We start from the raw sequence: 25,592 nt of genomic DNA, 5'->3' as shown, positions 1-25,592 counted from the left end.
GAAGACGATGTTTAAGACAGAACCAGAAAGTCTTTCAACAAAATACTACAAGCTCTTTCACGTACGTATACAAATTAACACGCAAGGTTATTGACACACGGTATAAGTGAAGTGTTTCTGACACTTTGACTGAAAATTGTCTAAAAATTAGATAAGCTTTAATGCCTTTTCGAATGTCATCTGTACCACGAGTGGTCTAGTTGGGAAACTATCGACACCCTGACCTCTGTGATCCCAGTTCGATTCAAGCTGCATAAGTTTTGTGATTTTCATGAAATATACTCAACTGATTAATGATTATATGCTGCAAGTATACAAAGAGCCCAACAGTTATACACGCAATAGCTCTTACTTTTGTCTCAATTTCATGCGATCTGGTGCGAAAAGACTATTTATGGGAGGTGAGTGTCGTAATTTGATGCGCCTTAAAGAGCAGAAAGTATGGTACATATTCAAACTTACGGAAAATATTAAAAGAACTGTGAAGATAAATTAAACCCGCAAGGTCAATTTCAGGTTCAACGCAATGACGAAATATAATTTTCCCAAAACCGCTGTTCTCACTTGTTGATGCAGTTCGCTGTCTGTCAGGCGGTCGTCGTCGTCATCTTGTGGTTCGGACTGACGGCCTCGTTCCTGCCACACAATGGCCTCCTTGTGATGCTCTCGCCGATACAGGCTGGAGCGTTCGTTCACGCTGACCCGACGCACCACTTTCCTGTAAGGACAAACCACACACGAGCATTCAAATGTTTAATCCTACAACAGGATTCTTAGACGGCGCAATGGGGCCGAATATTTTGCTTTAATGGTTGAAAAGTTTATAAGAAACATATTATGAAATGAGGGTGATATTTGTCACTTTGTAAAGCAGCGGTAAGCATACCGGTCAACCTCGGCCAATCCTTCCCCTTTTTAATGATTGCAATTCCCCTTACAAATTTTTTTATCCTCGGTGTTGGGGTAAAAGACGCGCGGCTTCCTCCTTCAACCTCCCTCACGTCAGACGTCATTTCTGCTTCTTGCCAATAGCTTACAAGCTTTACAAACTTTCTGGCCAAATATTTCACTACTTGCAGCTTGTAATCTTTATTTCGGCTTCGTTTATCAAATCAAGTTAATCTGTCGGGTTTGGTTAGGTTCGGGTGTATATACCCGTAACTCGGGTCAGGTCGGGCTGAATTTTTGAGGCCCGTTCTTACCTCTAAGGGGACCTAATGGACAAATGGGGAAAAATGGATGGATTACAGGAAAAAATGAAGACACCACTAATGATTAGACTGGACTTTGAATAATGTCTCAAGCATGGAAGATACTACCCAAACCTGCAATGTTGTCTTTTTACTTCCTTGTTTTTTTGTTTGTTGTATGTTCAAAAAAAGGAAAAAAAGCACAATTAAAAATTAAGTTAGAAAAAGGAAAGTTTCCTGGTTGTGAGCGAACTAGAAGTGTGCAGCTCGTAGCACACAGGCAAACTGAGAGAGAACTTTGTGATTAAGGGCTATACAAATAAACAGGACTATACAAATGAGCTCTTACAGAAAAAAACAATACAAAAACACCCCCCCAGCAATATATCCACATATCATCAGCGAGTCACAGAATGCAGATAGACAAAAACGAATCGGCGAAAAATAGCATTTTACTTGGACATACAATCTGTATCTGTAGCCAAACAGACACTTTCTTTGTGAACTTGGCAAGATATCCCTGCTTCGCTATTTTAAGCCTTTAACCAAGCCTGCTATTACATCGGCCTCTGCGTTAGTCGACAAATACAACTACGGTGGATGTTTTGCGAGCAGCTTTGGCGGCATCCAGTGGATTTATTTCCAACAGCAAGTCATGGTTTGTTGCAATCAAGCTGATTTTTCTCTTGTGCTACTCTCAGCATTGTCTCAGGGCCGCATAAAATATTGTAGCGGGCCACATTTTGCCCTCAGTCTATTGAGTTTGACACATTTGCTTTAAGGAATGGTTCATATGTACAAAACACCGTTTTCCTCTTGAATCACAAAATATCAAGAATAAAACTCAATAACACATTCCTTGCCTCCTGGGTTGTGAGGATTATTTTAAAAATGAAATCTGATACAATTACTGTACTAATTCCTGTGAAAACTGTCATCAGTAACATTATCCGAATACTATATAAACCGTACAGACACAATAAGGCACCCGTTTACTTACAACAAGACTATGTAGAATATATGCTGTACCTTTGTAAGTTTTTCCTGTAAAATTTGTCCCAAAAGTCCGAAATTCAAGTTTATTTCTTATACATTTGTGAGCTTTTTCTTGCATTTTTGCCACCTAATAATGTCTCAAATTTTCAAGTTTACTTACCATGCATTTGCAAATTTGCCACCCAATAAAGTCGTAAATTACCAGAGTACATTTTTCGGTTTCACATCGCAAATTTGCCACTTTGTTTTGTTTCTTTTCATGTAAAACTTTCCATCCGACAAAGCCAGAAATGTACATGTTTATTTTGCAATAAGTTGTATGTTTTTTTTCGACTTGCTACTAAATGAAGCCAGAACACTTCAAGATGATTTGTAGTAAACATGCTGAAATTGTTTTCTTAATATGTTAAAAAGCCAAAAACGTGTGACTTTATTGCACCTACACAAATAACTCAAAATGCATGGTCCTAATAAAGGGATACCCAACCACTGGGTTGCATATCTGTACTGGGCCGTGTGTCGATAGGTACCATGCCAAACAGGAAGAAAAATAAGTTCCATCATTTTGTATCTGTAATTGTCTTACTGTCAACGCTGCATCTTGACGGAACATAAACCGAGGCTTTGAGAAAGTGCTTTTCAATAAAATCAGTGTGGTTTGAACTGGCGGGCACAATCGCCCACATTCCAAACAAATGGCTGTGATGGGCTCCAGCACCTCCGCGACCGTAGTAAAGATAAACAGTTGTGAAAATTAACAAATGTGATTTTGGGGCTATGTAACAAGGACATACAGATTTTACACATGATTACACTCATTGATTTAAACTCATTATTATAATTATTCATTTGGTTTTTACAATTGTAGTCATTATTATTGTCATTGATGCACTTAGCTTGGGCCGTGATCATATACGCCGTTATAGCAAACATCCTTTATTACCCTCTGCTGCCTGTACTAGAAGCTCGTTGTTGCAAGGTGCCTTTTTGACGATCTTGATTCTTCATGATGGCGTCGTGTTTGTGCTTGAGGTCCATCAGTTTGGCTCTGACTTCATCATCCATGCACACATCTTCAAAAACACACAACATTAATAATAATATTAAAAATATCACATATACATTAAAAAGGGAAAAAACATGCCTAGGGGTGTCTCTTCCAGGACAGACTTAGCATCTAAGCTGGCTTCATGGCCCACCAACAACTCCACCATTTGGATCTGTGAAGCAGACCCAAAAACTGTTGTTACATCCTCTTGTAAACTGAAGTTTCTAAGCTGGCATTACTGACTTGTCCCCAGCAGGAGGCAGCGTGCAGCGGTGTCCACCCATCACAGTCTGTTACCTCCACCTGAGCTTTGTGCTCCAGCAGAAGCTCTGCCACAGACAGGTATCCATTGGCAGATGCTATGTGAAGCTAGAAGACAAAAAACATTTTTGGGATTTAAGGGGGAGAACAGTATTTTTTTCCAGGCTACGTCAACACCGGATCGGCACAGGATGCGAGAAAAAAACAGTGGGTCTCAGAATACGAGTTTGAATAGAGTGAGGGAAGATTTGTATGTTGAGATTCGTTTTAGGATCGCAATTTACAAAAACACCATGCCCAGTTTGTGTGTACAGGTGCACAAATCACAATTTTAAGTAACACAATTATTTTTTGCAATTCCCAAAGGAAAACAGGCCTTTTCAAAAGCACTGTATGAGCCTGTGACTGCAAGCCATTAAAAGAAGTGATTGGAATGAGGACCTCATTAGGAATGTCTGCGTTTGCGATATCCATTTTATATTTGTTTTTATAGCTATACAGTTTAGATTAACTTGAAGGCTGAATGAATGTGTAAGTGTAAGTTCGGGGAATTTTGTTTGCTACCAATGCCTACTATAAAATATTTTCTACTACTAGTGCTAGCTACTTAATATTTTAAGATAATAACAATAATAACATGATTAACATTATTATGAACGTATATTTTATGAAGTACATAATTATTGGGTAATACTTTATTATAGTGACTTATTGTCGTTATCATTATCATCATTGATCCTGCCAACACTATGTATTTAAGGTGGGTGAAGGAATTAAAGTTAATTCTTTAAAGGTTTAACTTGTTTGTAAACTAAGTTACTGTGAATATGAAATGGTATCTGGACCGGCGATGTATATGAAGTTAAATAGACACACACAAATGCTCCAGAACAAGGCTCGCATAATCCATGTTTTTTTGTTGTTGTTGACTTTGATCACTAAAATAAAGTCGCGATCTAGCTGCATGCACACTTTGTATAGAGTAACATTTCAAACAAGCACAATCGTTTTGGTCAATTGGCCAGTATAACCTGGCATGATTATCACACTTGTTAACAAACACGAAAAGGGGTCTATTTGAAGAAGAATTCTCACCAGAGTCGTCCCATTGTCATCCTGACTGTTTAAGTCAGCTCCACTGTCAACAAGACCTCGGATGTCAGCAAGCATTGCTGCCTCTTTAGCGCCTCTACATTCATCTATTCTGGCTTGTGTTATTCCTGCACAAACAGACTTTGATTCTATTCGCTCTCATGTAAGTAACTATTCATAATATATCTTGATATGGTTCCCTGACCTTGTTCTGCCATGATCATCTCCAGGAGCTCAAGTGTGGCCTCATCTTCACAGAGGTCATAGGGCATGTTCCCATCCGCATTGACAGCCGTCAGGTCCGCCCCACTGTAGGAGTTAGACAAAATCAGCAAAGAGAACAAGTACCATATACGCAGGACAATAAGGCGCACCTTAAAAAACAAAATTGGACAGACATTTGACAGTGTGCTTTATATATCACAGAGTACTGTGAATAAGATTAGAAATGCTTAGAGTATTTTTAGGGTTGTGTTACTATATAAGGTTCTATGGTATAGCACAGTATCAGAGCAATGATTAAGCAATGATTGATAATCATCGCTGGCCCATATAGCAATACATTGTATACAACGGGAATAGAGCCCAGGTTGAGGCACTGAGAGTGCAGATAATTTACCACTAGACCACCAGTAATTCAGATGACATACAAAAAAGGCAGTGAAACAGGGATATCGAGCCTTTTTGAAGCAGAGAGCTACTTTTTGTTACTAATTAGCGCAATTAGTTTGAGACATTTCTAAAAAACAACGTATCATTTTCTTACTATGTTGTTACTATGTAATTACCAGGTTAAATGTAAGAGCCCTAACATGAGTGTATTTAACCCAATTAAATACACTTATTCAACCACAAAAAAACATTTTATTAGAAAATGTACAATGACCTAGGACTGGTAAGCTTTTTTACCCACGTTGGGGATCCCCGCATGAGAGCTTATTTCAACATCACGCTATTTTTACTTACAGTGCAAGAAACCCTGATTTGTACTATATAGTGTATTTTGTTCTGCATTCTGATAGGCTAAACCATCTCTCTACTACTTCACCTCTGCATCAATAAATCTAAATTAATCAAATAAGTAATCAAATCAAGCTATGATGCCTCTTTGTACGTCATCTGTAGCTCTAGTGGAATGGTGGTAGAGTATCAGCACTCTCACCGGCACAAGTGGGTTTGATTCCTGTGGCAAAACGTTTTTTTAAGTGTAATCAGCGACATGTATCAAGAAATTATTCATTGCACTATTATATGCCGTTAGTGGATAAAGAGCCAAACAGTTATACCCGAATGAACACGGTAGCTCTAACTGTAGTCTCAATTCCCTACGCCCTTACACTTATGTATGAACAATATGATGAGACCATTTTGTTGTGGGTGTGCCCTATAGTGCGGAAAATACAGTCACTTTAAGGAAGAGAACGTTTCTTTTAGTCAACTCACGACTGGATCAGGAGCTGTACCAGTCCGGTGTGCCCACAGGTGGCAGCAGCATGCAGCGGTGTCCAAAGCTCACTATCACAAGCGTTGACACTGGCACCGGCATCCAGGAGGCATTGCACCATGTCAACAAAGTCATCGATGCAACACTGGCAGCACAGGACAAGTGAACATTTGGATCAGGCAAATTAAGTCTTTCCTTTAATGCAAAAACTGTGAACAAATACATTTTACAGAGAGTCATTTACTGCTGTCATGAGGAATAAGAATTGTGGCAAAGTGATTCTCTGTAGTCGTCAGACAAAACAGATCTGTTATGACCTTGTTTTGGAATCTTACCCGAGTTGTCCTGGGAAAGAATGTAAACCTGAAACTAAACTGTTGGGAGGGAAGCAATGTGCTTGGATAATGAAGATAAGTGAAGACAAAATAATGACAAAAGGTACCAGGCAAATACTGATAGCAGATCAAATGCATTATTAGCTAAACCAATTAATAAAAATTAAATTAAATACACCTCAATCTTAACAATCCGAAGGAAGCTTTTACATTGTTTATTTCAACCAAACCGAAAATCTTCCAAGGTATGTTTTTACCTGATGGAGTGCAGTCAGTCCATCTTCATTGACCAAATCAGGGCTAACGCCACTGTTGAGCAGCTCCCTCACTAGATAACACACCCAAACATGCACATAAGTAATTATTACATAAAAAAGGATTGCAAATATTGAGCCACTATAAAATATGCATACATGTGAGTGCCCAAGATAAAAATTCACTTCAATTCTTAGCCTTGCCCTTGCACCTGACAAAGGACATTGAAGACAAAGGAGAGTGTCATCCTATAATCAGTTTACACTCAAGTGTCATACTGACCATACTACGTCAGGATTTGCATGACACAAATAAGTGAGCAGGCTTACAGTACATATTATATAGTATTTTTAGTGGCATGAATATACTGCTATGACCAAATAGGCATTTATATCAAATCTTGGGATTAATGGCTGTTTAAAATAACTACACAAATATTTCAAAAGCATTTGAAGCATGTGCAAAAAACAGTATATCGTCTTTTTCAGCCACAAATTCTTACCTTAGTATTTCTGGTACAAAAAGTATGTATTTGTGTGACAGCATTCTTGTGTCGTCTTCGGCAAAGCAACCATATTTTACACCCACAGTACCCAACGTTAAGGGCAAAAAAAAACAAGAACTAATGACAAACTAATAAAACAACAGAACGCACCCATTAACTCATAGAGTAAAATGTTTTATTGGGGGGGTTATGTTTTTTTTCTTACTAGGGACACAATTTGAAAAAAACTAAATGAACTAGAAAACAACACAAATTGGGTTGGTTTTTGAGTTGGTAGAGAATGTTTGATGCTATATTTTGTACATTAAAAATGTTCACAGCTTGAGTGGTCATCAATACAAGATCAATAATGCACTACAAATAAAATACTCCCCTGTCAAAAAAGGGATTTATAATACTTTTTTGAATACAATCCCCAAATATATATATTTGTAATTGCAAGGAATCAAAAACAGCATAAACTTGGTTTCTAATTTGTAGCGCATGCTTTTAAAAACAGCCACTACAGGGCAGACATTTATGACATGGACCCCATTTGTAAATACTGATATATCAAAACAATGCCTGTATTGGCACAAATGATAAGTATCTGCACTGGTTTGTCCCTAATTTTGCCCAATTGCAACATATAACCCATAAAAACATTCCTAAAGGGTTTGTGGTCAAATGAATAATAGCACAACATGTTGTGTGGGTCTCCTTTTGACTGAACCTTTTAAATAGTTATATCATAAAATGTAGTCAATAGTAGTCTTTCTTGTGAATGAATGCATATGACCCATGTAGTGTAACATGCATCTACTTACCCTCATCTAGGTCATTGCGCGCAGCCGCATCAAGAAGGGTGACTACGCAGGGAAAGGTCACTTTCTTTGTACACTTTTTTTTCTCCACTTTGGTCTTGGAGCCTCGCGTTGCCTGCTTCTCCATCTGGGTCCAGGCCTTGAGTTGCTGAGCACGCCGCTTCTGTGCGTGTCTGAGCCGTTCGGTGGCATTCAGACGTCCAATGGTGGACATCTCAGCCAGCAACTCGCTGTGGTCCGCGGCCATTATGCGAAAACACTGTCCCTTGGGGTTCGGCTTTGTTTAAAAAAGTCTTTGATGAGATTGCATAGGTGATGGTGGAGAAATATGTATATACAGAAAAATTGGGAAAAATATAAATGTGATGCCTATGTAGTAGAATCACATGACAGATAAATCCATTGTTGCAAAAAGAAGCAACACAAAGGATGACAGAATTGTCTCTCTTTCATGTTTTAGACTTGAACCTGCATCATGCCAGATCGTCAAAAAGCTGTCAGAAAAGAGAATTGCCTGGGAGGCAACCAGAAGTCGACAATCCTCTCCATGCCGGTTGTGATTCTTATCAAGTTTCTTCTATAGTATTTGCAGATCCAGGTAACTGTTATTGCTACTGGTATACTTGATGCACTTTGCATTCAAATCTCCATTGGTAGTTACTGGTGATGATTAACAAGTAGATGGTAGCTTTCTGGGCAGGGACTCCAGGAAACTTCATTGGACCCACACACCTGATGCCAGGAACTGTGGGAAGGGACAGTTAATTTAATGAGCAAGTTACAGTATAATGTACAACCCTTTTTGTGTTTAACTCTTGAGCTCCATGCAAACAACTCCCTCCTCTCCTGTAAGAAACCCGAGATGGTGCGACTCGTTGTCATTAATGATTGACACGCCTCGCACCCCGACACTCTTTGCAGACGATGGGCATAAAACCTAAGGAAAACCTAAGCCGGTGTGAACAGATGTAAGGTGGACCGAACATAAAGTCTTGATAAGACATAGCCTGGCTTCCTTTAAATGATTTGTCATTAGTGTAACACACCAAGCCACGTCTGTGCCCAACCCACGCATGTCTCTTTCTCAACTACTCATTTATAATTTAGATGCAGGTCTGCGAGCACTGAGAGGAAGGTCAACTCAAGGCATGCAGTTACATAGAGAATGATGGCCAAGGCCTCAGTATAAAGGCCTAGATTTAAAAATCCAACATTTTAGACTCACACATAAATGTTACTTCACAAACATTTTCTATTTTTAGAGTGGGTATCCTCTCACGCTTTGCTTCTACCATGTGAGATTTTCCTTACTGGCAACAGCTTAACATACCAGCCTTGCCTAATGAACCGCTGTAAAACCCCACTAAGACTAATGTTTGTATTCATAGAGTTTGCGCTCTTCCTACTGTCGAGTTTCACAAATTCCACAGTTTATGCCTACAGAAAAGGGAAGAAAAACTGTAGGCAGACAGCCAATAAATAACATTGATAAGTTTTATTTGAAAGGAGTTTTAAAAGGTCAGGGATATAGGAAAATCCTCACAGGAACGTTAACTTCTGTATTAGTGGTATAATTCCACATACTTTGTGCAAGTCCATGTGTGGATTAAACACTATCGCTGATTGGCCTTAGAAAGTGACATTTCAATTATTTAAATATATTAACTCACTCAGTGCGTAAGAAGAATGCCAATCGACGCCAGTGCCTTATTTTAGATATGGGATCAAAATGTTATGACAGGATAAAGGGTCAGAGGACATTATGCCAACATATAAAGTGTTTTACACTCTATCAAATAAGTCATGGTAGTCAGCATCCCGTTGCATAAAAAGACTGACATCAAAGATAGCCCTTGACATTCTCCAAAAGAGTTGATAAGGTATGTGGAATTTTTATATAACATTCCTCCGCCCTCTTCCTGATCACATACAAGAATTATTCCTTTGTGTCTTATGAAATAGGGCAGTATTTTTGGCAAAACTTTGTATTACGTCCTAGTAAAAAAAAAGTTAATTGGACTTCCATAGCAATAACCTTTAATAATGCTTATTGCTGTTAAAGGTTTTTTATCAATAACACATTCATAATGACGGATAGTCCCTTTCCTCACTTTAGATCCAGTAGCTGCAAAACATTATGTATCTATTAGGGGGTCAGTAAGTTATTTATGGGGATTTATAGGCCCTAATTACACATTGTTCCCACTTTGGATCAATAGGTGCAAAAAAGCATTATTATGGCAACTAAATATTTGTTAGCTACCGGCTTACAATCATTATTGATTAACTATTGCTTATATAGTTTCATGAGTCAACAATTAATAAAGATTTAGAAGAACAGTACAACCAGTGAAGTTTTTAGAGATCTTTTATTTTATTAAGATCATATCGATCTAATATTCTTATTATTGCTTAAAACACAGTTTTATTGCTACGTATTACTCTATTTTGAAATGTAATGATTGAACATATTTTGTGGCACTTGGAAAAGTAGTCCAAAAATAGCTTGCACTTGTCTTCTAAAAATCGCTGGCAGTCAATCAATCAATTATGCATTGCAACCTTTTTCAACATACTGTATTGTCTAAATATAATCTGGTAAAGACAACACACAAGCAGAGGTCACTCAAAGAACTTAACAATCTAATAAATGCTTAATCACACTGCCAAGAGTAGCCTGAGCTAGAACTGTTCTATTCTATAACATTGAAGCCCACTAACAGGTGATAATACTGGTTGGTTATATTAGACGACTTATCAGTTATGGTGTCAATAGACATGTAAGGCTGGTATCTTGGATGTAGTTGGCATGGGCCCTAAATTTTTACAGTAGCTACCAAATTATCACTTTTAAAAATACCAGATATAAATCATGAATTCTGGTTTGCTGATTATTAGTTATTATCTCATCTCATTACCTGCACCGCTTATCCTCAGTAGGGTCGCGGGGGTGCTGGAGCCCATCCCAGCAATCATCGGGCAGTGTGCAGGGGACACCCTGAACTGGTTGCCAGCCAATCGCAGGGCACACAGGGACAGACAACTTGCTCGATCATTCACACCTAGGGACAATTTGGACCGGCCAATCCACCTGAAATGCATGTCTTTGGAATGTGGGAGGAAACACACGCAAGCACGGGGAGAACATACAAACTCCGCACAGGAAGTCCGGTAGCTGGATTTGAACCCACACAGGAGGTTCCCAAGACCTTAGAACTGTGCCGCACACACGCTAACCACTGCGCCACCGTGCTGCCCTTATTAGTTATTGTCATTATATTAATATTAAAATTTCAAAAAGAATAACCCATTAGCACCACTTTGGATTGGTAAATATTTTAGAAATGATTTGTATATGGACTACAACTTGCACGACATGTTAAACAAAAATACATTTCAAATAATATTATTGCTAATATTATTTGGTTACAGAAAATATTATAGGAACTCTCTACACTCTTTTAATTTTGCTTGAATTGAAAACAAGGAGCAAGAACATTTGTTAAGTTATATTTTAAATTATGTAGAAATCTTATTAATCTTAGGAACTTTCAAAGTATGCTCTCCAACATTCAAACATGCTATATTCAGAGTTATTTGTACTGTAACAATCAATACTAATATCTACTCGTGCTCTATTCTCTTTCAAAAATATTTGTTTGGGGGGAAATGACGTGTACCGCATCACGTACAAATAGTATTAGGCAAACATAATCAAACATTATCAGGATCGTGTACTAAATTCGGTACAAGTCATAAAAAACAGTATTCAACATTGATCAATTTTTTGAGTTCTGTCGTGTTGATGGTTTACGTGGTCACAGATATAAGTTACGGGTGCCTAGACCTACCAGCAACTTGCATGGAAACTTAATTTCCTTCAGGATACCAAAAATTTGGAATTTTTTGCCTGACCGGGTTATTAGTGCAAATACGGTGCAAACCTTTAAGCAAAGGTTGGCAGAAACAGATCTGTCAAATTTCCTTAGGGGAGGGGGCGTAAGGTGACCATATTTGGCCATGCTCACTCTCAGCATTAGTTTTTTTTGTGTCATGTTTTGATTAATGTATCCAATAATACCTTCAATAAACATTTCATTTCATTTCATTTCAATACAAAGTTCCAGATAAGATAAGCTTTTTCATAAGCACTTGTTCAACGGCATTGTACATAGGTGTTTACGGGTGAACAAAATGTTGACAACAATTAAAACCCTTTGACTTTAGATGCCCATCAACTCCAAATATTGTTTATTGGTACACATTATTAAAGAAATATATAGATATCGCATTTTTGCTGATATAGGTCCGATTAACAAGCTTCAATACTTGCAGCGATTGAAATCGAAACATCAATTTTTGTTTTAAAAGGCCAAAAAATTTAAAAAAAAGACATTTGCTTCCCAGGGTAACCACCAGTATCAGCTCTAACAACACTGAATAGTCTATATTAGGGCTCTCCACCCATTTTCAAGCAGACAGCTTTTTGTTGTTTCTTATTAGTGCAAAGGGATCCCAGTTTGTTTTGCAAGTCTAAAATAACAATTTATCATGTTATTACCAATGTTATTACTATGTTATCGCCAGATTAATTATTTGATAGGGTTAAATAGACTTAGGGTGTCCCCTGCCCGCTGCCAGAAGACAGCTGGAATGGGATCCAGCACCCCTGCGACCCTGCTGAGGATAAGCAGTGCAGATAATGGATGGATGGATGGATGGAAATAGACTTAGTCAACCACTTAAACAAATTGTATTACTAGAAAATCACTATGACCCGGCATTTGGGAGCTATTGTCAGTCTGCGGGCACCTTGCATTTTCCTTTTTTGTAATGCCAGAAAGTTTGTTTTTACTCACATAAATTCCTGTTTTTTTTCCTCGGACAAAAAAACTATGATGGTTTTTTTTTATGCAGGAAACAGAATTCAGGCCTTGTGACATCCGCCGACACAATAAAATACTAAGTGGTAAATCACTGATGATGGTAAGTTATATTGAAACACAAAAACAGAAATATGTACAAATATGCAGTGCCAGCTCAAATATTCCCGGGTCAAACTGACCTTTTGTAGTATTTTTCCACCTGATGACTTAACAGGAAGGGAGTCTAGGCTTGAGCTTCCCTAGAACATACACTTTCATTCAACAGGAGCAATGAATAGAGCACTATGAATATACTAACACGCCTTGGTAGCATTCAGCGAGAGGTCGGGAACTTAACTGCCCTGAACCAAAGCTCTGCTTAAATCCATGTTTGGCTCCAGCCTTAAACTTGCCAACGATTGGAAGTAGGCCTCACATGAGAGACCGTTTCAGAAGTAAATGACACTTGTTCATACAATAACCATTAAACTTTCACACATGCACAAATGAACTCTCATACCCACACACTTCGTCATACCCATGTACATACACTCTTATACTCTCTCACACATATTACTGTACTCTTATACAGGATTCCCACACCTTTTTTCATGGCCAAATTCAAGCACTTTTAGGGACTTTCAAAACTTATTTTCCAAATGGTCCTGGACCATATAAATAAGAAATCCGGTTTGAATCATGTATTTTGCAGAGCCACAAATATATCTGCAGTTCATATAGTTTTAATCTTGCGTGTGCATTTATCAAGACATATGATTTTGAGTAAATTGCAAAAACCTTTGTGGATCTGAACAATATACATTTAAAGTAAAGTTTTAGTTTGCCAAATGGAGAAATGAAAAATGCAACCTTAATTGTTTCATGGCCCGTGAAAAACAACTATAAATGAAACGTAATCCTTCCACTAATAAACATTTCATAGTAACCTGTTTCGGTGTGGCCTGCCTGTCCTCTTGGGGGATGACGCTTTATAGAACAATGCCATACAAACTAATGAAACTGCCGTTTATTGCAAGAGAAGAAGAAATGCAATGGCAAAAAAAAAAACCTAGAGCGCAATGTTGGCGTCATTTTTAAGCAGACATGTTGAGAAACAAAGCAACCATATAAAGCATTTACAAGAATGATACGCAAAGCTCGAGCACATTTTAGTCCTTGAAAACGCAACGTGAAAATTCAAGAATGTTCAAGGATTTCAAGCACCTGTATGGACCCTGTACACACACACACTTCTATGTTGTCACAACCACACTACTATCCTCTCTCACATTTGCTGCTATGCTGTTACACACATACTACTATACACTCTCTCATACTCCTATACTCTCTCACACATAATACTATACTGGGTGCAACCCCAGTTTGATGTCCAACTGTACAACATCTACACACAGATCGCCTTGGTTTTAAAACTACCGAAAGTAAAACAACACTGAGGGGTGAGGTGATCCTTACACTAGAGTGTGAAAAACCCTGACAGTAATAGTATTTATAACGGTGTGTGAAAAAGAATAGTCGTGTGTGTGAGAGTCCATAGTAGTGTGTGTGTGTGGGAGCACAGTCGTATGTGTGTGATAGTATAGTAGTATGTGCGTGTGAGAGTGTAGTAATATGTGTGAGAGTAATAGTGGTATGTGTGTGAAATCCTAGAAGTGTATGAGAGTATAGTAGTATGTGTGAGGGTTCTTCAATGTGTACATGTGAGTATAATAGTATGTGTGAAATAACATAGTAGTGTGAATGAGAGTGTAGTGTTTGCGCATGGGTATGACTGTCTGTATGAGAGTATAATAGTCCATGTGTGAGAGTTTGATGTTAATTCTAAAACAACCTCTCATATCAGTGTGCATCGCCTTAGTTACCGAACGTAAACAAGGTAAATATACACTGCAAGGTGAGGTGATCATTACAGTAGGTGCGCAAAACCCAGATAGTAATAATAGTTCAAATGGTGTGTGTGAGAAAGAATAATAAGGTGTTTGAGAGAGTACAATAGTGTGAGTGAGTGAGTGAGTGAGTGAGTGAGTGAGTGAGTGAGTGAGTGAGTGAGTGAGTGAGTGAGTGTAAGGCAGTTTAATAGTGCCTGTAAGAGTCTATAGTAGTGTGTCTGTAGTAGTTTAGTAGTATGCATGTAATAGTATACTAGTGTGTGTAAGAGAGTATAGTAGCATGTGTGAGAAGGTATAGAAGTGTGTGTGAGATGCGGGTAAAATGTGTGTAAGAGAGTATAGTAATGTGTATGAGAGCGTACAGTAGTGTTTGTGCATTGTTTAACATGTCTGCATGAGAGTGTAGTTATGCATGTGTGAGAGTATGATGTTATATGTGAGAGCAAGTTTGATTTAATTCTCAAACTGCCTCTCATAGAAAGCAGGTGGTTGTTTTATTACGCAACACGCAGCACACTCATTGTGCACAACTGAGCTCTTAGAAGGAACAAAGCAGAGTTCAGCGCGGATGGTTCTTGAATGATCCTCTGGCGGACGCCAAATGAGCTAATCTGCTTAGCAAATAATCGGCACAGCGTGTTTGCGTGAGTCAGCAAGTGTTGTCAAAGTTCGAGATGCTACATACAGTGTTTGTGCAATAGTATTGGTGGGGGATGATGGGTAACGATGTTCCAGAACAGAACATGGGGGAAAGAAGACAAGGGAGAAGGAAGGATGTGGAGGAGTCACATGATGAATCCTAAATACGAAGCTGCTGTATCAACTAATGCTAAAACATTTTTAAAAGGGACATTGTGTATAATTTAGCGCCTCCTAGTGGTAAAAAACACTTTAAATTTGAATAAGAAGCCAAAAACACATTACCTGTCATATAAACATGCATTTTTTAATTCTTGTACCATTACTATACATAACATGAGCATCACCAAGAGGTGGCCCACATGATTGTCCGCCATCTTGATTCTATGGGTACCACCAAAAAACAAACATCGTTTGAAAAACTGGGCAAAAAAAAAAAAAGAATATTGGTGAAGTTTGTTCACTTTGAGTCTCCGTAGTTCGTAATCTTCCTCTGGCTTTGTAGTACTTGTTTCTGTTTGCACAAACAAAACAGCGACATTTAATAATTTCACATATATGTCGCTCCAGAGTAGAAGACACACCTGGGAGAACTATGACAAGAATATGAAGCTTTATTCCACAATATAGAGTACTTTTGTTATCTCCCAGGTGGCCATAGAATCTAATGTGCTGTTCAATAAGCCTATGTCGTCAAATATTGAGTTTCCGTAGTGCAGTGGTTAGCACATTCGCCTGATATGCAATAGGTCCCCGGGTGGAAACATTTGTTGCTCTGGAGCGGGATGGGCACTACCACGCTGTACTTGCCCAACACACACCACAGAAAACGGTGCCCCTATGACCAGAGTGGTTAAGGGATCCAAACAATCAACCAAACAGTCAAATATTACATACTGCGCCTTTATGTGTTTTTAGATGACAATTTTTGACTCACTCAGTGGGCAAAAGTGCAATAGGGAAATAAACAAATGTTTTACACTATACATCAATATTTTTATATTTTATTTTTAATTGTATTGTTTGTTAATGTAACGTCCGTTGCAGCCTGGTCATCCTGGAAGGGGTCTAGCTGTGTGATCCCTTCTCAAGGTTTCTTCATTTTCCTCATGTTTAGGTTTTTGAGTTTTTCCTTGCCCTCATGTAGGTTTTAGATCAGGGGATGGTGTCATAATAGTCTGTGGTTTGCAATAATATGTGGTCTGTGCAGCCCTTGGGACTCTTTGTGATCAAGGGATATACAAATAAACAGGACATGACCTGACTTTGAAGCTTGCTTGGAATCAGTAAAAATATCTAGATCAGATTTGAAATCTAATTGTGTGTCCCTCCCTGTCTATGATCTTATTTCTTTGTTGTACTTGTGCATAATATTTTTATTGGGCCACATGAAACAAAAAAAACTATAGTAGAAAACATCTTGGACAAAAAATAAACATTTTCTGCAGATGCAGAGGATTTAATCCACTGCAAATAGCAAGGATAATTACATTGGGTTTCCTTTAAAATTAAAAATATAACTCTATTTTTATTCTGTTTGATCAGTCTATTCTGTTTTTATTGGATAGGAAAGGATATTGCACAGGATGGCAGTTTTATATTTTGACTAATATTGCTCACTGTTTGTTGTTTTGACTGTTACACACTGTATAAATCTGGGTCTCGAATTTTCGGCGGCCCCTCTTCACCTAGATACTGACTCCAGCGGCCCCCAAATAAATTGAGTTTGAGATGCCTGGTTTACATCATTGTACCAGCAAATCATGTTGTTTTTCTTAGATTTCCAAACCCTTTCGGGCGGATTGGCTTTTGTAACCTAGGATTTTAGATAAAAAGTAAGAACACGGAATAGGGCTTTTAGAATACGTTGGAATTTCTAATCAGAGGTTTGGGCTCTCCCCTGTTTTCCTTGCAAGTGTCTGCTGAACTACAAAAGTGTGACAACAACATCCATCCATCCGTCCATCCATCCATTATCTGCATCACTTATCCTCAGTAGGGTCGCGGGGGTGCTGGAGCCCATCCCAGCTATCTTCAGGCAGTGGGCAGGGGACACCGTGAACCGGTTGCCAGCCAGTCGCAGGGCATACAGGGACAGAAAATTTGCTCGCTCATTCACAGCTAGGGACAATTTGGACCGGCCAATTAACCTGACATGCATGTTTTTGGAATGTGGGAGGAATCCGGAGTGCCCGGAGGAAACCCACTCGGGCACAGCGAGACATGCAAACTCCACACAGGAGGTTCGATCTCATGACCTCAGAACTGTGCCATTGGTTATCGTTGATACCAATTATCCATATTTTGTTTAATACAGGCTATCGAGACAGTTATCAGATCCTAAAAATTAGGGATATTCGATCTCACATTTTTAAGACCGATACAAACATTATTTTCATTGCACTATAGGATTCTGAAGCACTTAAAACTTTGGCCAGTCTCCAAGAACAACATAGTAAATATTTTTTCCTATTTATGTTGACATCCGTTTTGTTTTTCTCTTAAGTCTTTAGTACGTGTTAATCCTTGTGTGCCATGTCAAATCTCGTTGTCAATGACAATAAAGGTAATTCTAATCCTCAGTAGTCATATCTACACAGGGGGTTCGATCTCATGACCTCAGAACTGTGCCGCACACACACTAACCACTGCCCCGCCGTGCTGCCCTGACAACAACATATTATATATTATTAAAATCTAGACATAGTTTTACCTTTAAAAGCTCCTCTATTCCCCAACTGAATCACTTGACAAGAACAAGTCTTGCAAACGATCTTCATCCTCCAATAAAACAAAAACAAAAAAGATAAAACATTGTTAACGTGAAACGAAAGCGCACTGAGGGCAAAATGCTTTCTAAAACAATCAAAGTAGATCAAGGTCCACTTAGCTTCAATACAATGCAGACATGGCAGCTGACCTTTACCCGATTTCCTTCAAGGTCTGACACCATAAACACTTCTGTGTGAAGGTGTGAGACTACAGACTAGAGTCTGTCTGCTAATCTTTCTACATTTGTATATCCGACTGAGTTGGGAAAATGTATGTGGAGTATCGTACAAAGGTAAACAAGAATGGGTACCAGTGCAGCCCATATAATTGAGAGCCTGTAAGACTGGTCTGACAAGAATGCAAATATTGATTATGTCAACTTAAATGAGTGTGACTCAGTGGAGCCCTTTTATATAAACCTACACAACTCAAACAAAGATACATGATGTCAACTTGAACCCAAGGCGAAATATTCAAATCTGTGATTATATTTTCTACGCAGATGACACTCAACTATATCTTCCGTTGGAGGAATCTGCCACACTAAACTGTGGAAATTTGGAGGCCTGCCTCACTGAGATAAAAGAATGGATGTCACTCAACTTCTTGCGCCTTAACTCTGAAAAGACCGAAATGTTAGTTATTGGTCCATCTAAATGCCGTGACTTGTTCTCAAAAACGGCTCTGAACAGTGACCAATGTAATATCCCCAGAGCACAGGTGTCAAACAGGCGGCCCACGGGCCAAATCAGGCCCGCGAGACGACACTCAGAGAAGCGCAAGAGAAAAACAAGCTGCAGGTTGAAATATGTCAATTTGATGTTGCAAAAGCCAGGTGCATCTCACAAAGACACTGTACTTATATTTATTTATCTCTCTATATATAACTTTCTTTTCCACCTCTTTTGTCCCACTCTGTTCTGTGTCTCTCTTTTTCTCTTCCTTTGTTGCTCTTTGTCTCTTTCTCTCTCTGTGTCTTTTAACTTATTTTGCCCTAACTTCCTTTTTTCCCTTTTCTCTCTTTCCTCTTTCTCTCTTCATACCCTTCGTGCTTTCTTTTCTCTTTTCTCTCCTTCTGTCTTTCTATTTCTCTTTGGATTTCTTTCTTCCTCTCCCTTTCTTTTCCCCCTCTCTCACGACTTTTTATCTTGTTTCTCACACTCTCTCCCTCTCTCTCTTTTTCTTTCTTTGTCCCGCCCTCTCTCCTTTTCCTTCCCTCTTTCTCTTATTTCTTTATCTTTTTTTTCTTTCTCTTTAATCTACTAGTCCGGCCCCCAACAGAATGTTTGTTCTATCGTGTGGCCCTTGAGTTTGACACCCCTGACCTAGAGTGACTCAGTCAAAAACGTAGGTGTCATATTTGACCCCGAACTGTCCTTTCAAACACACGTGAAGAATATTACTACAACAGCATTCTTCCATCTTCGCAACATAGCTAAAATTCGCCCTATGCTGTCACAGTCGGATGCGGAGATTATAATTCACGCGTTTGTTACCTCCCGTCTTGATTACTGTAATGCACTTCTCTCCGGTCTCCTAAAGTCCAAAATCAAGAGCCTTCAGCTAGTACAAAATGCTGCAGCGAGGCTTTTAACTAAGACAAAAAAGTCTGATCACATTACCCCGGTTTTAGCTAACCTGCATTGGCTCCCTGTTAGCTTAAGATGTGATTTTAAGGTTCTGTTGGTAGGATACAAAATCATGCATGGACTTGCTTCCTCATATCTTTCAGATATAATCTCAATCTATGTACCAGTCCGGAGCCTTCACTCTGAAAATGCTGGTCTACTAGTGATCCAGGGAGCCAAGAAGAGATCCGCAGGTTCGAGAGCGCTCTCGATCCGGGCCCCAGTGCTGTGGAATGCTCATCCCCCCGAGATTTGATCTGCAACCTCAGTGGAAATCTTTAAATCTAAGTTTAAAACACACTTCTGTACTAAAGCATATGAATATTTTATGGTGACAATATCTGTGTATCATTTGCCCTCGTGTAGGTTTTAGATCAGGAGATTGTGTCATAATTGTCTGTAGTTTGCAATAGTCTTTGATCTGTGCAGCACTTTGAGACTCTTTGTGATTAAGGGCTATACAGATAAACATGACCTGACCTGACTATTCGGGAAAACTTTAGTAAAGATCTGTATTTTTTTCCTATAGGTAACGATTTTTTAGTGTATGAGTCCAACTGGTGTATGGCACCTTGAAATCTAAGTCAAGTCAGGTCATTCTTATTTGTATAGCCCTTAATCACAAAAAGTCTCAAAGGGCTGCACTGGCTAACTTTATACTATCCTCTGATCAAAAACCTACAAGAGTTGTGAAACCAGATGTCTTTATATTAAAGTTCTATAAAATAGGTAGGTTTTCAATATTTAGAATGTGCCTTATAATCTGGCGCACCTAATAGTCTGGAAAAAAACAGAAGTACAGTCCCACATGAGAATCTGGCAATTCAATTATTACATATTTCTGATATCTGGTGATATATTTTTTAAGATTGTAAGTGAACATACTGTAACGCCCTTTGATGTGATTAATGATGCACTCAGCCGCTGATTTGGTCTCGTCGCCAATTTAATAACAAGCTGTTTAAACATTCACACGAGAGCTACCGTTGGTCGTTACTCACACTGTTAACACACAGACTGATTTTAAAGCACAAAACTTCCACATCTGTCGCCTCCCTCCTCCCTCTCATTACGTCCAATCTTAAAGGGTCCATGCGTGAACACAAACAGGGTTCCTACGGCTTAAGGCAAGTTCAATTTACATTTGAAGACTTTTTAATGCCCTTTTAAGTCAAAGTTAAGACCAAGTAGACAAAAAAACACAGACGATTGAAACGAACAAAACAAAAAAACAGAAATATTTCTTGCACACAATACATCTTGCCTCTTACATATTACCTGGCACAGCTTTTGGCCGTTTGTCTGAAAGCCACATCTCATCAAAATAAGACTTTCACAGGGTACAAACTAAACATCTCCTGTATTGTAAGTAAAACCTAAGCCATGCGTCCGCTCTGAAAGGCCCGACTGAGACCACATCACTGTTTTGATAGTTCTGTTATCTTGGTCATGCGATGTTGCCACAAAAGTAAATCAGTAACTTATTAAAAAAAGACAATTGGCGCAGTGGTTAGCGCTTGTGCGGCACAGTTCATGTCATGGGAACCTATCGTGGGTACAAATCCAGCTCCAGACTTCCTGTGCGGAGTTTGTATGTTCTCCCCGTGCTTGCGTGGGTTTCCTCCGGGCACTCCGGTTTCCTCCCACGTTCCCAAAAAAACATGCATTTCAGGTGAATTGGCCGGTCCAAATTGTCCCTAGGTGTGAATGAGCGAATGAGTTGTCTGTCCCTGTGTGCCCTGCGATTGGCTGGCAACCAGTTCAGGATGTCCCCTGCCCACTGCCCGGAGATGGCTGGAATGGGCTCCAGCCCCCCAGCGACCCTAATGAGGATAAGCGGTACGGCTAATGAGATGAGATGAATTCATAAATGTTACTACATCTTTTTAGTTTGAACGGAAAATTGGATTCGAGACATTTTAATGCCAACCAAAGCCTTAGTTTTAGAAGAATGAATTTGATGCCTTTTAGAACTTTTCAAGAATCCGCGAGAACCCTGACAAACAACGGCAACAAAAGTAACATTACAACACATGGTTTATTGAGCTTCCATTTCATGGATTCCTTGGGGACCTACTGCCAAAACAAGGTATGTCAGTGAGACATCCTGACTGTAAACTATAGTTGAGAATGTGCCATATATTTACTAGACTGAACCTATCAGGAGTTCTGTAAAGTTGACTGTTATGAGATATGTGCATTTCTCAGACTTCAATGAACCTGTTTTTATATTCCTAAATATAAAAACAATCTCTCTCACACACACATATAGTCACGTTTCAAACATCAGTCTAATTTCATCTTTTATACGTTTCTCTATCTTATATCCTTTTATTGTGAAGTCGCGCTCAGGTGTGTTCCTTTTCCTGTTTCTGTGTAAAGTCAAAATAAACCACACCTCCTGACCGGAAGTAGCCAGTACTGTCGCAGAGATTTTGGCGAGATGGCCTCCCGACAGTGCTCTCTCCTTCGCAAGGGAGATTTTAAAACTTAATGACTGATTTCATCTGAGTAATTCTGCCAACAGAGAGTTTATATAATATATAGCTTTAACAAGTTCAGAGTTGCTCCAGCTTTGCGTGTACCAAAATCGGGATCCGACCATCCAACCTAGGAACGCATACCCGTCAACCTCTACGTTTTCGCCGTACAAAGTACGTTTATTATGCATTTTAAGACGTGTACGACATACAAGAAATTATGGGTACCGTCTGGTATACACCGACTATTACGAAACGGCAAATCAATCAAGTCAAACGTGTTCGCCACGGCAGCCTCTATCTCGTGTATCGTTTTTTCGTTGCAAACGAAGCGAGCGGTTTGATGCTACTGTGCGCATGCATCTGCCGCCTGGGGATTTCCCAACATGCATCATTCCGTGGTGGTTGTGTAGTGAAAGGAAGTCCGTCTCTTTTTAGAGAACCGGCTTTTTCGGCTCAACTCATTAAAGAGAGCCGGTTCTCAAACGGCTCCTTTGCTGTGATGCATTATGTTACGAATTATTATGTTGTATAAAGAAGTTTAAACAAAAGGAAGTATAAAAGGAGAAAATGAAATAAGACAGGTTTGTGGTTATCCCTTGAATCTGTATATTACCAACAATAATTTAATGCAGATAATGAATTAATTATTTGAATAAGAAAATTCTACTTAATTCTATTTGCATGTATTTTTTCCTTCTACAGTGAACGTCCAAGCAACTTCATTTTTGAACTTTTTTTATAATAAACCTCATTCATGTCGAGCAACTCAGTATCTCTCAACAAAATGTTAATTAACAATATATATGATATAATGAAACACATGTACAATACAACATGTTAAACTACATAAATAAACACGTTTGGAAAAAAATATGGTGTAAGATTTTTTTGTTTTTTGTAAGGGAAAATACAACAGTTTGTAAGGGCATGGAGCCCTGGAGCTTGACAGTTATGGGAACGCCGCAAAGAAATGTGCAACCATTCAATTTTATCTCCGAGCCAGATTGACTCATGAAAAGAGCCATAGGTTCCCCACCCTCGCTCTAAGGCAGGGGAGTCAAACACATTTTAACTCGGGGGGCCCCCGATAGAACAAACATTCTCTCGGGGGCCAGACTAGTAGACTGAGGAGCAAGTAAAAAAGACAGAAAGAAATAAGAGAGAGAGCAAGTGAAAGAGAGAGAATGTGCGAACCAAAAAATAGAAATTGAAACAGAGAAAAAAGGAGAGAAAGGGAAAGCAAGAGAGAAAGAGAGAAAGAGACACAGAGGAACAAAGAAAGCGAAAAAGGGAGAGAAAGAGAGATGCAAATTGAGAAAAAGGGAGAGAGAAAAAGAGATACAAATGGAGAAAGAGAGAGAGCGATACAAATTGTGAAAGAAAAAGGGAGAGAGATACAAATTGAGAAAGAGAAAGGGAGAGAAAAAGAGAGCGAGAGCAAGTGAGAGAGAGAGAACGCGAGAAACAAAAAAGAGAAATAGAAACAGAGAAAAGAGGAGAGAAAGAGAGAAGGGGGAAAGCAAGAGAGAAAGAGACAAAGAGGAACAAAGACAGAGAAAAAAGGAGAGATGCAAATTGAGAAAAAGGGAGAGAGAGAGAAAAAGAGAGATAAATGGAGAAAGAGAGAGATACAAATTGAGAAAGAGAGAGAAAAAGAGACCAAGAGAAAGAGAGAGAAAGAGAGAGAAAAAGAGACCGAGAGAAAGAGAGAAAAAAGAGAGAGAGAGAGAGAAATACAACTGCAGTACAGCGTCTTTGCAGGGGGCACCTGGCTTGGCAAAATCAAGTGGACATATTTCAACCTGCAGCTCGTTTTTCTCTTGTGCTTCCCTCGGCGTTGTCTCGCGTGCCGGGTTTCAATCTATGCCCGCGGGCCGCCTGTTTGACACCCCTCCTCTAAGGAGTGAAAGTAGCCAAATGGCTAGCCTAGCATTAACAGGTGGCCGGTCTGACAGGTAAAGTTGAAAATTTTGTTGAAACCACTGAAATTAATTCATAAAACACGCAAATAAGTTGACGTAATGTGCTGCCATGTTCTTTTAACGGTTCCACGTCACACAAGTCGTGTTTTCTGGTTCTTCAGCAATGTTAGCATCCACGAGTTAGCTTCAACTTTTTTACCAGCAGCGAGTTAACGCACTCAGGTAACGGGGAGAACATGACTGTAGACACAATAAACGATAAACCCGACGTTTTCGCGACATTTTGAAGAATGAAAAGGAGAGGAGGAAAAGTAGCTTACCTGTGCTGCCGTCTGCGTGCGAGGGAGGAGGGTTATGGGCGCCTGCCACCGACAGCCCCTCCGGGGAAATGCTTCACCATAACAACCAGACCTGTCACCTCTCATCCGGGTAACTGTCTCCGCTAGAGGGCGACAAAGCCAAGAAATGCACCCCTGCCGAAATTTGCATTTGTACTAGAAAAAAATGACACCGTTGCTGTGACAATGTTAGGCACAGGATGATCTGTTTGTTCAAGTAAAATACAAAATACAATTATGGACGTGTTACGTCTCGTTTGGCGATGAGAAGAAATCAAACGCGTTAGTCTCCCGTTTATCTGTTGATTTGACAGTTCGTTTCAGACGCAGCCATAAAGAAGTTGCCGAACATGACGGAATTGTGAATATGCTTGGCTGTTAAGATGGTTGTTCAAACCTCACATTGTGTTTGCTGTTAAACGTCATATTGAAATATAATATTGTGAATGTGCTTGATTGCTGTTGAGATTGTCAAGAGGGGTTGTTCAAACCTCACACTGTTTGTTTTCTGTTCTCATCTCATCTCATTAGCTGTACCGCTTATCCCCATTAGGGTCGCGGGGGGGCTGGAGCCCATCCCAGCCATCTCCAGGCAGTGGGACACCCTGAACTGGTTGCCAGCGACTCGCAGGGCACACGGGGACAGACAACTCATTCGCTCATTCACACCTAGGGACAATATGGACCGGCCAATTCACCTGAAATGCATGTTTTTGGAATGTGCCCGGAGGAACCCCACGCAAGCACGGGAAGAACATACAAACTCCGCACAGGAAGACTGGAGCTGGATTTGAACCCACGACAGGTTCCCATGACATGAACTGTGCTGTGCCGCACAAGCGCTAAACACTGCGCCGCCGTACTGCCCTTGTTTTCTGTTATTAGTGTCAATAAATTTGTTCAAACCAAAAAAAGCCATAAAGAAGAATCGTCTTTGTGTTTAATTGCTTTTAAAAATGTCGGAAAAAAATGGTTAAAACGTCATATTGCCAGATATAACAAAATTGTGAATATGCTTAATTGCTGTTAATAATGTCGACAAAAATTGTTCAAACCTCATATTGTTAGAAAATATATTATATATATATCATATCCCCCTAGTGGGA

General features: G+C 39.3%; 1 protein-coding gene across 4 annotated transcripts in view; it reads right to left on the bottom strand.

Annotated features, from left to right (window-relative positions):
- The window catches only part of ppp1r16a (protein phosphatase 1, regulatory subunit 16A), a 28,474-nt gene extending 3,867 nt beyond the window's left edge, over positions 1-24,607 (bottom strand). Inside the window, exons 1-11 of one of the 4 annotated variants that reach the window (XM_088322579.1) lie at positions 24,469-24,536; positions 18,057-18,124; positions 7,933-8,674; positions 6,624-6,694; positions 6,031-6,176; positions 4,793-4,896; positions 4,591-4,715; positions 3,478-3,603; positions 3,331-3,406; positions 3,130-3,259; positions 565-718 (exon numbers count right to left, since the gene is read on the bottom strand). In XM_088322579.1, the coding sequence (XP_088178705.1) occupies positions 565-718; positions 3,130-3,259; positions 3,331-3,406; positions 3,478-3,603; positions 4,591-4,715; positions 4,793-4,896; positions 6,031-6,176; positions 6,624-6,694; positions 7,933-8,176 (1,176 nt within the window). In that variant the 5' untranslated portion in view covers positions 8,177-8,674; positions 18,057-18,124; positions 24,469-24,536. Of the gene's footprint in view, positions 1-564; positions 719-3,129; positions 3,260-3,330; positions 3,407-3,477; positions 3,604-4,590; positions 4,716-4,792; positions 4,897-6,030; positions 6,177-6,623; positions 6,695-7,932; positions 8,675-9,599; positions 9,757-12,994; positions 13,016-18,056; positions 18,125-24,468 lie in introns of those variants that run through there. The other 3 variants (XM_088322578.1, XM_088322581.1, XM_088322580.1) reach the window with 3 other exon arrangements.
- Positions 24,608-25,592: the final 985 nt, after the last annotated feature.

The sequence above is a fragment of the Urocampus carinirostris genome, chromosome 18 (assembly GCF_059441175.1).
Source record: "Urocampus carinirostris isolate Australia breed hairy pipefish chromosome 18, RoL_Ucar_1.0, whole genome shotgun sequence".
In the NCBI taxonomy this organism is placed as follows: domain Eukaryota; kingdom Metazoa; phylum Chordata; class Actinopteri; order Syngnathiformes; family Syngnathidae; genus Urocampus; species Urocampus carinirostris.
Note: the sequence above shows the minus strand (reverse complement) of the source record. Positions and strands in the feature narration are given on the sequence as shown.